A 14,103-nucleotide genomic window follows, 5' to 3' on the forward strand; every position below is an offset into this window, starting at 1 on the left:
TAAGTCAAAGATCTCAACTTTGAGGGGTTAAGAGGGAGAGACAACAGGTTTGAAGATGAAGAAAAGGTTTGGAATAGCCACTGTAGAGAGTTGATAAAATAGTGAGTTAATAAGGAAGGTATAGTCAGATTGCCCAGCCATATTAAGGGCCTAACTGAGGTTTTGTAGCATGAATTAGTAGTGGGTCCAGTCAGAACATTTGCATGGTTTTCTCCACCTTTTTTTTTTTTTTTTAGTGAGGCAATTGGAGTTAAGTGACTTGCCCAGGGTCACACAGCTAGTAAGTGTTAAGTGTCTGAGGCCGGATTTGAACTCAGGTACTCCTGACTCCAGGGCCGGTGCTCTATCCACTGCGCCATCTAGCTGCCCCTTTTTCTCCACCTTTTATCAGTAGTCTGTATGTAGAGGTGAAGGCCAATGATGATCATGATACAAGGCTGATACATGACAGGCTACATATAAACGGGTCAAGGACTCAAGAGAATAGGGCAGTATAGAGTTTAATTGGCTTGCTAAGGGGTCAGGATAGGGAAAAGAAGAGACAGTAGCCAGTGTAAAATTGATGACCTGGGAGAGAACTCAGAGGCACAAGGTTAAAGATAGCAATTGTCAGAGGTGGGATTTGAAACAGACTCCAGAGTCCTTGATCACTGTTAAAAACACTCAGACATGAGACTTCCCTGTTTGCTTCTAATTTTAAATAAAGATCAAGAACTGGGACCTGAGTGGCCACTAGGAAGCTGCTCTATCTACCCTGAGTTTGCCTTAGGACAACACAGCAGACAAAGGTCCACTTGTCAGCTAGGACAACATTCTTGTCTGACATTCTCACTTCTAACATTTTTTTTTCCTTTGTAAAGGGAATGAGATTTTAAAATTCTGAGGTGGTAATAGTGTTACTAAATCTCCTGTGAAGGGTGACTTGAACTTGTCTCCAGTGATACACTTCAAGTCCTCCCTATTTTCATTCTAGGATCCTGTTAATCTATTGAAAAATATATAAATGATAATAACTTTTAACTGCCAATTTATTTATCCTTCAGAGGATTGTAGGTTTAGCGCCTCAGAACCTTTTAATTTACAGATGAGGAAGTTAAAGTCTAAAGAAATTAAATGTCTTATTGAATAACACACAGACCGCAAGTGACAGAGACAGCATTTGAACCCAGGTCCTCTGACTTTAAATTCAACACTTTTGTTTGTTTGTTTGTTTCCACTCCACTGTGCTATTTCCTCCTTTTCAGTAGGGTCATGACCACATAGGAGCATTTGGAGGCATTGCTCCTTTTGGAGATTTTTGATGGTCTATTAAAATCTGAAAAGCTCCCCTCTATACCATCTTTTGACCCAAGGGACATAATGTAAAAATCTGATTATATTTAGCATTCTCCATTCCTGCCTCAGCTTTGCTGAAATATCTATGCAGAGCTTATATCCCCTAACCTTATTTTTCTCAAATAAATTACCATCCTTCCAGTCTCCTAGTTTCATAACATCAACATTATACTGGACTCCTCACTCTCTCTTACCCAAAACGTGCACTCAGTTAACAATTCTTGCCCTTTCTGCCTTCACATCTTTGTCATCCAAGTCTTCTCTCTGCTTTAACTCAGTTTATTTCAGTCTCTTACTACCTTTTGCCTAAATTTTTGAAAGAGTATTTTAATTGGCCCAGTTAAGCATTAATTACCTTTTATATGGCAGGCACTGTGCTAAATGCTGGGGGATACAAAGAAAGGGAACACACACACACACACACACACACACGTACCTACACAGATAAGGACACAAAACAGTCCCTATTCTTAAAGAGCTCATAGTCTATTGGAGGGGACTTTGGAAAATAGCTACATTCAAAAAAGGCATAGGATAAATTGGAGAAAATTTCACCAGAATAAAGGGGGATCAGGAAGAACTCTCTATCTAGAATTTCTCCAATTCTAGTATATCTTATACACCTGTCAAAAGAATTTTCCTTAAGCTCAGACGTGATCATGTTGCTTTATCAATGCCAGTAGTTTCCTAATACTTCTAGGATAAAATAGAAACTCTGTTCACATCCCTTCACATGCTTGCCCCAACTAGCTATCCAGCCTCATTGGACTTTTTTTTTTTTGGGGGGGGGGAACGGGGGTTAAGTGACTTGCCCAAGGTAACACAGCTAGTAAGGGTCAAGTGACTGAGGCCGAATTTGAACTCAAGTCCTCCTGAATCCAGGGCTGGTGCTTTATCCATTGAGCCACCTAGCTGCCCCCCTCACTGGACTTTACTCAAACTTCTACAATGTGACTTACACTGGAATTCAGCCAAACTAGCTCTATTCCTCACACATGACATTCCATCTCCTATTTTGGTGCCTTTGCCCTCACCATCACCCATACCTAGAATGCACCCTCCTTTCTTTGGCCTCATAAAATTCTTCTTTTCTTTTAAGAAGGAGCTAAACATCATCTTCTGCATGAAGCCTTTCCTGATCCCCCAGCTGTTAGTTCCCTTCCTCCCAAACTGTCTGGTATTTAATTACTTTGTATATATTTGAATTTATTCACTTCATATTTATGCCATAGGTATTTTAAAATCTATTTGTTGTCTCACTCATTAGAATGTAAACGCTTTGTGAATAAGGATTGCTTTATTCTTTTGAACTCATATCCCCTGGGGCTTAGCACAGTGTCTATCACATAGCAGACACTTAATAAATACATGCTATTTAGTTCTTTTTCCACTGAATTTCTTGGGTCGGTGAGCGTGAGAAAGAAGCATACATGTGGCATATTCCAAAGTGTTTGAGCACTACATCCCTCACATGGTGTCTTAAGGAATTAATCACTAACATGGCCACTCCTTGGCTATAATTACCAAGGAAAACTGACCCTACTGGGTCTCTTGCTCATGTGCAGTTCAATTTGTTGGAGAAATCAGGAGAAAGATGAGAAATTATCTTTTCCTTCCATATTTTTACGTGAAATTTAATGATTTATGGCTCCCATTGGCATAAAATTTCTGATGAGAGCTGTTTCTTACTGCACATGGGCACATGCATAGCTAAGGTACAAACCAATACAAAAGGGTAAAGCAATTCATCCTTAGATTAACATTCCAACTCATTGGGAACATCCCTTTCATAGAAAGGCATTTCTATAATGGTTACCTAGTTGGTCATGGACTAAAATGAAAACCAAATATATTTTTCCATGAGCAAACATAATAAGTGAGGGAAGGAGGGGATATTGTTATATGAATAAAGTAGATGGGTAAAATGGACAACTTAGTTTTTGCATTTTTAATCTACTTTTCTTTTAATCAGAGAGTTTTCTCTTAGCTCTTAATAAAACCCTGCTATTTGGCAACATTCCCATCCTTTGCTAGTATAATTCCAAGACTCCACACACTTGCACTGTGAGAACTGCCCTTAGTTGTGATGTGGCATCTTCATTTCTAAAAACAATGTTAGGAACAAGAATGATCTTAGTCTCATCCCTGGAATTTAATCATGTCTTATTTAAATACCCAGGAGGAAAATGCAGGCTTCTAGTACTGAGGTACTGTGGGACACATAGACCAATATATGAAAGCAGTGACACATTCTTTTAGATTAGTGAACTAAAGGGCTATCAATTTCTATTGCCATTACTTTTCATTATCACATCATGTTTTGTTAACTATACATGGCAAGGAGCCTTCTACTCCAGTGAGGCTAGACTTGCTCATTCTAGTTAATCATAATTTTTTTTTCTTTCATGGTCTTTATGAAAATGCCTTATAGAATACTCAGGCTCATATCATTTAAGAGTGCCAAGGGGCTCTAAATCAGAGCTTAAATTAGAAGTCTGAGTTGGGTTCATCATGCCACAGTTCTGCTTCAACTAAAATAACAAAACTTATTAGAACAAAGCTTCAAAGTCAATAAATTAAGTGTGGCCTTCCTACCATTTTTATTTGTAGAAGAGTATGGTTTATGTCAACCAATCTGTTATTAATCCTTAATTGAATGACCAACTTTCTAAGTACATTTTAGTAAACAATTACCAGAATATTCTACATAAATTTTAGACAATCAATGAAGTTACAAAATTTATGTTTAACCTAATTTAATTATTACAGATAAATGTTTGATTAGGTGATTGAATTTTATAATGACTATTATTTTCATATAATTAACTATAATGGCATAATTAGAAAGCCTTACAACACAATTTCCAAGTAACACTAGAGTTCTCTACAACATACACTGATGAAGTAAATGAATTAGTGTAATGGGTTCACATCATTATTATTGGAATGCATTTGATAGGATTATCTAGATTTTTTAAATATAAAGAGGTTATCCTTAATTAGTCTTTTAACTCAGAAACTAATGAATGGATTTAATAAATTGGAGTCAACAGGCAAATTTGATAGCAGTATAATTCATGGAAAACAACAACAACAAAAATTGGCCATTCATATACTTTTCCTTTTAAGTAGAGGCCAAACCAGGACTATAGTATTATTTAAAGTATGGAGACAAAATTGCAGGAAATAACAAAAGTAGAGATGGGGAAGGAGTAAAGAAAACAAACATCTTCACTGATTGTTAGAGAGCTAGGAAGGACAGTAAGTATATAAAATGGTAAATCACAATACAAAAGCTTGTCACCCCAAACACTTCCAAATTATCACAATGGCCAACAGGGATAATGGCTTGGACAATCTTATATGGTTGGATAGTTGACCAGTTATCAAGATATTTAAACAAAGACGAGATGTTTGAAATAAGTAACTTGGTAACATAGATATGTAAAGAATTAATTGTTATTTGAGGTTTTTATGCTTCAGTACTCACTGGCCTGGGGATCCACAAACCGCACAGTGCTCCACCCACTGGTTGTAGACATTGCCAGGGCTCTGGCACCTCACATCATCACCACTCACCTACATGGGCCTGGCAAAATTATAATGATTGGAAGCCTAGTGAGGGCAGTCATGTGACTGTCAGAGCAGCCATCCCATTGGCTGGGGCTGTGTGGGGTGTTTCTAGGTTTGGGGGAGGAGAATTGGGCATTCTAGGTGGAAGCTGGAAAAAGACAGGCGTTCTGCTGCATATTTTCAGCTGATTCCTGGGCGGTGGTATTTTTTCAGGTATTATTATTTCCCTTTCCTTATTTTATTTCTTTTCCCTTGATCCTACTGATCGTGTTTGTGTTTTTTTTTTTTAAGTTCATTCTCGTTAAAATAAATCTTGTTCTGTTTTGTGGGAGGCTGGTGGTCTCCTTCCTTGCCCTAATATTGCAGCGAGCAGCTTAGCTAGCACTCCCCAATTAAAAATTGGTTCCCACAGATATAATCTATGAATGAAATCAGGGATTTTATTTGTTTCTCTAATTTTATAGCCATTGATGAATCTTTCATCCCTTTGACTCTAAAGATACATTGCTGGTCATCAAAACTACTAGACAGTCATTTCAGAATTTGGTTTCCAGGTTGTTCTAAATAGTGGCTGAATTTGTGAAAATGTGTACAAAATTTTTCTTTGACATTCTTTTCCCTACTGCTTTAGCTATGCAAAGTTAGAATGGTACAATGAAAAGAATGTTAGATTGGGAGTTGGAGGAACTAAACCCATATTCTGGCTTTATCCTCTAAGTAATGGTAGCTAAGATATTTAACCTCCCTGGGTTTGGTTTCTTCATCTATAATATGAGAGGGTTGAACTGGTATATATAGTCATTAGACGGGACATCTCAGGGCATTTCCAGCTTTAAAATATGATCCAATGTAACTTTATTCTCTCCTTCCTTATCCTTGTTTTGAGGAAAAATCCATGTAAAAATTCTTTGAATGGTTTTATTATATAAGTATATGGGTATGTAAAAAATTAGCTAATAGCATATGCTACACCAAAGAAATAATTCAAGAGACCACAAATCCACTCTCCCTGAATTTTCTGTTCTTGTCATGTCTTTCTCCTTCCTATTCTCCTTTCCAGCTTCCCTACCCCTGTTTCCCAAATATTATTTTCATCTGTTTGCATAACATTCCCGACTCTGGTCTTACATTTATTTCATTTTCCTCTTCTTCCCCAATAGGGGGAGAGAGAGAAAAAAAAAAGACAGAAAGAGAAAGAGAGAATGAGAGAGAGAGAGAGAGAGAGAGAGAGAGAGGGAGAGGGAGAGAGGAAGAGTGAGAGAGATTGATTTTGTTTATTCTCTAGTGTTATCTAACTGGGTATTTTGCATTTCCCTCCTATCACCCCCCCTCTGCTTTTTATTTTAAAATTTTCATTATTTTAATAAACTTTTCAATGCTAGGGGGGCTAATTATACTTTAAAATTCAATAATAACAATACCTTTCATATAGCTAGGCCTTTACAGTTTATGGAGTGCTTACATTTGATTTTTTAAAGCATCCTATGGGATAGACAGGGCAAGATCCTAGATTTCTGGAAAAGACCTCAGAGGTAATATAATATCAACTCTTCATTTTACAGAAGAGAAAACCAAGGTCAAAGGAAGTAAAGTGATTTGCTCAAAGTCATACAGGCACAGTTTCTAACCCAGGTCTTCTGCTCAAGATCCAATATACTTTACATTAAACCATGTTGGCTTCAAAAATTGTTGTACCCTTTTACAAACAAGTAAACTAAACTTTAGTGAGTTTAAGTCACACATTCAAGGTTTTATAGCTAGTTAGGAGCAGATCAAGACACAGAGAACGTGAATCATCTGAGTTCCTTTCTGTGGTCTTTTTTACTATAGCATAAGCTCATAGATATCTATCTGGAAAAAAGCAAACTACAGGAGACATCTAGATCAATATCCCCATTTATTCTTTAGAAAACTGATGCCAAAAGAAGTTAAACAACTTGACCAAGCTCTCACAAATAGTAAGAGGCAGAGTCAGGATTTAAACAGTAGAGTCCTTTGAATGGTGGAGTCAATGCTCATTCAACTCTTTTGCCTCCTCCTACTACCTCTTGCTGTGTCATATGTATTGGATAACCATTTTTTGAAGAAATGCTTCTATGATTTTTCTTTTTTTCTATTTTTTGTTCAAACTAGGGAAGGAGAAGGATAGAAGAAAGGGTGAGAAAGTGTGAGAAAATAATGGGTTTAAAAATGTCCAGAGGCCCCCCTGCTCAAAGGGATTATATTAAGATTGATTGGATCAGGGGGGCAGCTAGGTGGCGCAGTGGATAGAGAACTGGCCCTGGATTCAGGAGGACCTGAATTCATATCTGGCCTCAGACACTTGGCACTTACTAGCTCTGTGACCCTGGGCAAGTCACTTAACCCCAATTGCCACACACACAGACACACAGACACACAGACACACACACACAAAAAAAGATTGATTGGATTGACTTTGCTGATTGACTTACTTAAAGTTGACTTGAGTGAAAACATGCCTACCTCAGAGCCTGGCCCTCAGGGCGTGTGTTCTCTAGACTCTGACCTTGGCACATTCTGCTCATGGACCACCCTCAAGTACAGTGAACCAATGGATTTGGGTGGTGCTAGCCAATTAGCTTGAAGCAATGTGTAAGGACCGCCTCTCCTCCAGACCCAGGGGAAGCTTCCACACACAGTTACTCTCTCTGTTGCACTCTTGGTAGCAGAGAACTTGGAGGAAGAATCAGGCCTGGCTGAGCTCTATTCTCTTGTCTAGGCTAGATAAGCCTTCTGAAATTTCAGAGATATGCGTACTCTCTTTACTAATATTTAATATACTTTAACAAATGCTTAATGCCCCCAAACTGGTGATAAATCTTCTCATTTATAAGTAACAAATATATTAGAAACCCTAGCTAATTTTTCCCTACACTTGGGACCGAAATAGGGCGACTCCATATAGTTTTATTCAGAATAGCATGAGTTCATTAGGTGAAATATAGCTGATAAAATTATGTGCATTAGTGTAAACACTAATTTGAAATCAGTATTTGTAGCACTGAATATTCCTGAGAAGCAAATATAAACACCATCATCACTATGTGTTTTTTTTTCCTTTTATTATCTGTCAGTAGTCTAGATAGCAGTTGGCACTACTTCTATAATACATGGAGTAGACAGAACTAAAAAGTATATTTGTGATACTTACTGTACTGGCAGTTTCTTCCCATAAATTCCCCGGGACACTCACAGGAATAGTTGGCAACAAGATCAGTACAGATCCCACCATTCTTACAGGGCTCTGATTCACATTCATTTATATCTAACCAAAAAAAAAAAAAAAATAGAGAGCAGAAGAATTGAAACCTCAATGGGAAAACATGGATTACAGAAAAATATGTCTCTTTAAAGGATTATAAATGAACATTATCTAAATACCCATATCATGGTTATTAGTCTTAAAATATTTTGGTTTTTGCTATGGTATGTATTTTCTTTCAGGAACAAAAATGATACAAAAAGCAGTCAAACAAATGTAGTATTATCTATCAATCAACTGGAATTGAATTAAAATGAAATCAAGTATTTCATAGCAAAGAGAAGGTCACACGCAATAGTTGGATTCCTAAAATAACCATGAATATTTTGAAAATGTTCAATGTACTCATCAAATTAAACAACAAATTAACCCTAATCATGAGATTAAATTAATATTAGTTCCAACATTGAAAAACCTACCCTGCAGCAGCAGCTGCCAACTAAAACTATATCATTTCATCTTAATTCATTAAAATTCTAACTGACAGAGTTGTTTGTTTCTTAATAGTTTTTCTTTGATGAATGAGCTGAGAAGCAAATTGGAGGCAAAAACTAAAACTAGTTATTTCCTAAGCATAATAAATGTAGAAAGAAAATAAGATCCTTATTTTATTACAAAGCTTCAAAAATTTAGGAGACCTTTATTAGGGGAATGCTATTTTTCCTTACACAAATATGGCAAAAACACAAAAATTAGGAGAAAATAATATTCCTAGTCAATTTTAGACAGTACATAAAACATATGGATAGCACAGCGTATGGATTGCCAGGCCTGAACTCAGCAAGACCGATCTTCCTTAGTTCAAATCTGCCCTCAAACAGTTACTAATTCTATGAGCCTGGCCAAGTCACTTAACTCTGTTTGCCTCAGTTTCCTCATCTGGAAAATAAACTGGAGAATGAAATGGCAAACCATTGCAGTATCTCTGACATGAAAACCTCAAGTGGTGTCATGAAGAGGTGGGCTTGACCGAAAACAACAAGAACATTTTATATTTTGCTGACCAAAACAAGCATATTGTCCTTAAATTTTCATAAAGTATTCTAAAAAGTTGGGGGAGAGTAAAGTATAAGTTAATGATATAGGAAGATTATGGTAGCAGATCTAGATAAGTAACCAAATACTCTTAAGGTTGATTTCACAATTTAAATACATACATACATACACACACCTATGTGTGTATTTGAACACGGAATTTTTTTTATATACCAAAAAAAAAAAAAAAACCCAACCAAAACAAAACCCAAAACATGTTAGTTCGCAAATGAATTCAGGGGTATAGAAATTTCTTCCACTAACCTAATATCCAAATCTAAAAATGACTTCTCATTCTTAAATCCCAAGTAAGCAAAAGTACACAATGGTCTAATTCCCTAACTTGCTTCCCTCACTCTCCTTTTCCTTCAAATCTTTCCAATTGGATCCAATTTCCCCACCTAAGTTACATTGGTATTTCCTATCTTTGTAAGGTTAATATGTAAATGATGGTTTCAATTCTTTTGGGGTAGGTGAGATGATTGTTATTTAAACTAAAAGAATGCCCTATCTGTGCTCACTAGGCTCCATGAAACAGTAAAAGGAGAGATTGATAATGTCCACAAAAGATAGAATGATAATAATAAAAAGAATACACATGTGCACACATGTGTACACACACACACACACACACACACACACACACACACCCCGACATGATAGAACTACTCTTGACAAACCTTTTGTGATATCATATTATAATTTTTTTTTCCCTTTCTTTCTCTTCCCCTCTTTAAACAGGGACATGTAAGTAACTGATACACAGGAAATAAGTAGCCATGCTTTATAAACTTCGTTCCTTATCTTCTAACATTAGAGATATGTAAATAAGAATTAGCACATGCCTTACCCAGTCCCCCTTAATGCTAGTGTAAATCTTGTTTGTTCAGGATTGTATGTGTGTCATCTTCCTCATTAGACTATGAGTCCCTTGGGTACAGGAACATTCTTTTTGCCTTTCTCAGTGTTTAGCTCAGTGCCTAATATGTGGTTTGCATAAACTCATTGATTTGACTGTTCAAACTGTTCTGTCACAAATGCCAATTTAAAATGAAGACTAAAAGTTTAGATGATACAGGGTCCAAGGTTACAAATGGTTCTGCAACTGAGCAGATACATTTAATATGTTTGTATCATTTCCTTCCTCTATTCAATCTTCTTCAGTCAAAGACAGCAACACTAAACCACCAGATCCCTCTCTTTTTTCCCTCATTGGCCCTTCATGGGGCATATAGTTCATTAGACTCTAGAATTTGAACTAGAAGGAACTTTAGAAGTCTTCTATTGAAATCTCTTCATTTTCCTGATGAGGAAACTGAGACTTAGAGAAGTAAAGTGAAGAGCAAAATTACTTAAGTAGGAAGCAGCAAAGAAATGTCATTCAATTCAACAACCATTTTGTAAATTTCTCATAGATGCTGTAAGTCAAGGGAGCTATACAAGGTCCAAATGTCTATGTTCCAGGCACATCGTAATCAGGAAAAACTCCCTCTTAAATTGACAAGACTGGCACACAGGAAACACATTAATACATGAGATAATTTATGTCACCTCTTGAGAGACCTGATAATTAGCAGGTTTTTATTATCTTGGGAAGAAATTTATCTTCCCACAAAATGCTTCCAGTCGTTTCCCTCTGAGGACAAGTAGTACAAAGTCAGAGAAGCCCTGTAGTCCAGGGGATAGAGGATTGGAACCCAATCATTAAGACTAAGGTTCAAGTGCTGTCTCTGACATTTATTAGCTAGGTGGTCCATAAGCAAATCACTTTCCATTTTTCTTAGTTTAAACTATGATAAGAGTTTGGGATGCAAAGAGGTATAAGATGCAGTGCTGTCTCTAGGGGTTTACAATTTAGTTTAGGAAGGCATGAGACATGAATTGATCATTTGCAAAATAATAGACCTTATCCTGGTGAAAAAGAAGGTGTGGCATTCTAGGCAAAAAGGTTGTATGAGTAAGGTTTTGAAGGTGCAAATGTGAATGGCATACTAAAGGAACAATGAGTAACAGGAATAGTAGGATGGGTAAAGTATACCAGCAGCTAGGTAGCAGGATGGCTAGTATACTGTGCTCTAGCTTCAGAAATACCTAAGTTTGAATTCTGCCTCTGTAACTTACAAGCTGTATTACTCTAGGAAAGACATTTAAACTCTCTGGGTTTCAGTCTCCTCATCTGTAAAATGAGATATTAATAATATGTACCTCAAAAGGATGTTGTAAAGATCAAATGAAATAAATTTGCAAACCTTAAACAGTTATGTGCATATCACATGCTAATGTGCCCTGTGACAGAGATAGACTGCAGATGAAATGTTTCCTTTCCTTTCAAGTTTCAAGGTAGAAGTCTGGATATAGAATAGAGAGGTAGAAAGAGGAAGGGTAAATATAGGATTGAATAAGGAATCCCTTTTCCTCTGCCTTTCTAAGTCAGTGGTAAACAGTTTTATGCTTCTGTAATTTAGCTCCTGTTTCATCCTGCAATGACAAAGAATGTTTCATTTTGTTCAAAGTATTCCCTAAGGACTAAACTCTGCCTCTAGATATGAAACTGACTAGAGTTCTTACGGAGTTGGATGAGCTTCTGCTGGGTGTTTTAAACCAAAAAAGAAAAGTGAGAAAGGAGGTGGGCAATATTAAATGGAAATAATCTTTATTCATTTTCCTCTTAAAATGATTAGAATAATATATAATAGGAAAAGTCATCAGCAAATGTAGTATACAGTTAATTCTAATCCAATAACATGACCATGAATCAGTCACTTAACCTCCCTTTTATTCCCATCTGTAAAACAAAAATTGTATCCTATCCTGTTGTTTAATGTGCCCAGTCTGAGAAATTCACAATTTCCACTACAGACATACAGAATTAGACAGACAGACATGAGGAAAATTGAGTTAAAAATATATCAAGTGCATAGCAATTCTCAGAAAGAACTACGTATTGTCTCAGATTCATGATTAAATTTGTACTGAACAAAAGCAAAGCCAGATTTTGCTCACTTTCTGTGTTTACAGCACAAGAAAGCTTTCACATTCAGCAATAAGATCACAATCAAGAGACATTTTATGAAGTATTAATGATATGCCGAGACTGTTGTTCTTTGCTTCATTAAATCTTTCAATTCTTTACACAATAAACACTATTAAAAGGGCATTTGAAGCAACTCTAATCATTGAGATAAATCAACCTTTAAACCTCACAGTTATTTGTTCAGCAGGCCAGTGCTACTACCAACACCAAAGCAAATTATAATTAAGTGTATCTGATTCTATAGAACAGCAATTATCACCTTTATCAGTGGTTAAGGTGGAATCTAGTTTGCAAAGGTGAAGAAAGTTTACTGCCATTCTCAGCTCAGGAGCTGTTACTCTTTTTTAAAAAATCCTTTACATTTGCACTTTCTAGTAGCTCTTTTTGTTAAGTAGAGAACTGTCTATTTCATTTCAAAGAAATGTAACCATTTTATTGTTTACCTTTGTGGTAGCTATATTAAAAAAACATACTATTTTCTTTAATATTTAAATAATCCTTGCATGTATATATCATTCTCGAAAATTTTGGATTTATTTTGAATTGGATATATCTGAAAACCATTTGTACATTGGGTACTTCTGAAATGTGTGATTTTGGAGAAAGATATGTATCTTAGAAATATTTGTACTGGAAAGGGTTTTTTAAAAGATCTCCTAGGTTAGTTAACTCCCTTAGGGCCACCAATCTGTAAGGGCCAAATTTAATATGGGAAATGCTGCCCCCTCCCCAACTGTTCCTCCCAGACTGATAAGAAAGGAGATTAAAAAGCCTCTTTTCAGATAAACAACAAAAGTGGGATTATAGGTGTGGGAACAAATTTAGAAATAGGGACAAAGAAAGCAGGACATACAACCTGTAAACTCTCTCTATCCCCCTGCACATCCGTGTTTAGCTTTCTCATCTGCTGCTATGATCTTCCCTCTCTTTCTATTGTCTCTTTCTGTCTCCTCATCTCTACTTTCCACATCTCCTCCCCCTACTCTCTTCTCCTTGTCTCTACTCCACATGTCGCCCCCCTTCTCTCTACTCCTAAAATAAAAAAAAAAAAAAACAACCTTCTTTCACAGAAAACCTGGGATGACCAACCACACACCCCAAGCTAATTCACTGGCACCCCTAGGCGTGGCGTCCAAGGCCAGCTGAGGCAAGGGGTTTCCTTGCATACCCTGGCTCCCAGAGGGAGCTGGTGCTTAGGTTTTCTGTGCATATCCATGCTGGCTGGGGCGTGCCTGGGGCGGAGGGAGCTGTGTGGCACATGCCTGGGGCTTTCTAATTGTAGCCAAGATAGGGTCCCCAAATCATAATAATTCTTACAGTACATTAGTCTAAAACAACAATATTTTACACGCTGAGAGGTTATTTGTCCTGTAATGAACACTGCTAGCAATCTAACTGGAATTTGATTTCAATTTGTATAAATCATGTCTAATTAAATCCTAAATGTTAATGTTCATAAGAAAATTACAAAAATATATTTTTATATTATATAAGTATATGAAAGATATCCAGTTCCACAGAGATCTGATTTGATCTTTTTAATTTTTTTTTTTTTTGGCAGGGAAATGAGGGTTAAGTGACTTAACCAGAGTCACACAGTTATTAAGTGTGTATGATATGATTATGGATTTGAGTTAGATTAAACTCTGAGGATGGGGTCTGGAAGGTACCCAGCCCTTCCCCAGTATAGTTAGTTTAGAAGTTTATTGCTTGTCAAATTCTCACTGTCTCCTTTAAGTTTTATTGCCAATTAACAGTATTTTTACTTCTGCTCAGTCTCCCCACTTGTCAGCTACATATTAGTTTTGTCTGCAATCCATCATGTGTCAGAACCCCAGTCAGT

The 14,103-nt window shown here is 36.6% G+C and overlaps 1 protein-coding gene across 1 annotated transcript in view; it reads right to left on the reverse strand.

Moving 5' to 3' along the window:
* EDIL3 (EGF like repeats and discoidin domains 3) overlaps positions 1 to 14,103 on the reverse strand; it is a 580,643-nt gene that overhangs the window by 259,199 nt on the left and 307,341 nt on the right. The window contains exon 5 of the mRNA XM_043978117.1: positions 8,081 to 8,194. Within this exon, the coding sequence (XP_043834052.1) occupies positions 8,081 to 8,194 (114 nt within the window). The remainder of the gene's footprint in view (positions 1 to 8,080; positions 8,195 to 14,103) is intronic.

The sequence above is a fragment of the Dromiciops gliroides genome, chromosome 1 (genome assembly GCF_019393635.1).
Source record: "Dromiciops gliroides isolate mDroGli1 chromosome 1, mDroGli1.pri, whole genome shotgun sequence".
Taxonomy (NCBI): Eukaryota; Metazoa; Chordata; class Mammalia; order Microbiotheria; family Microbiotheriidae; genus Dromiciops; species Dromiciops gliroides.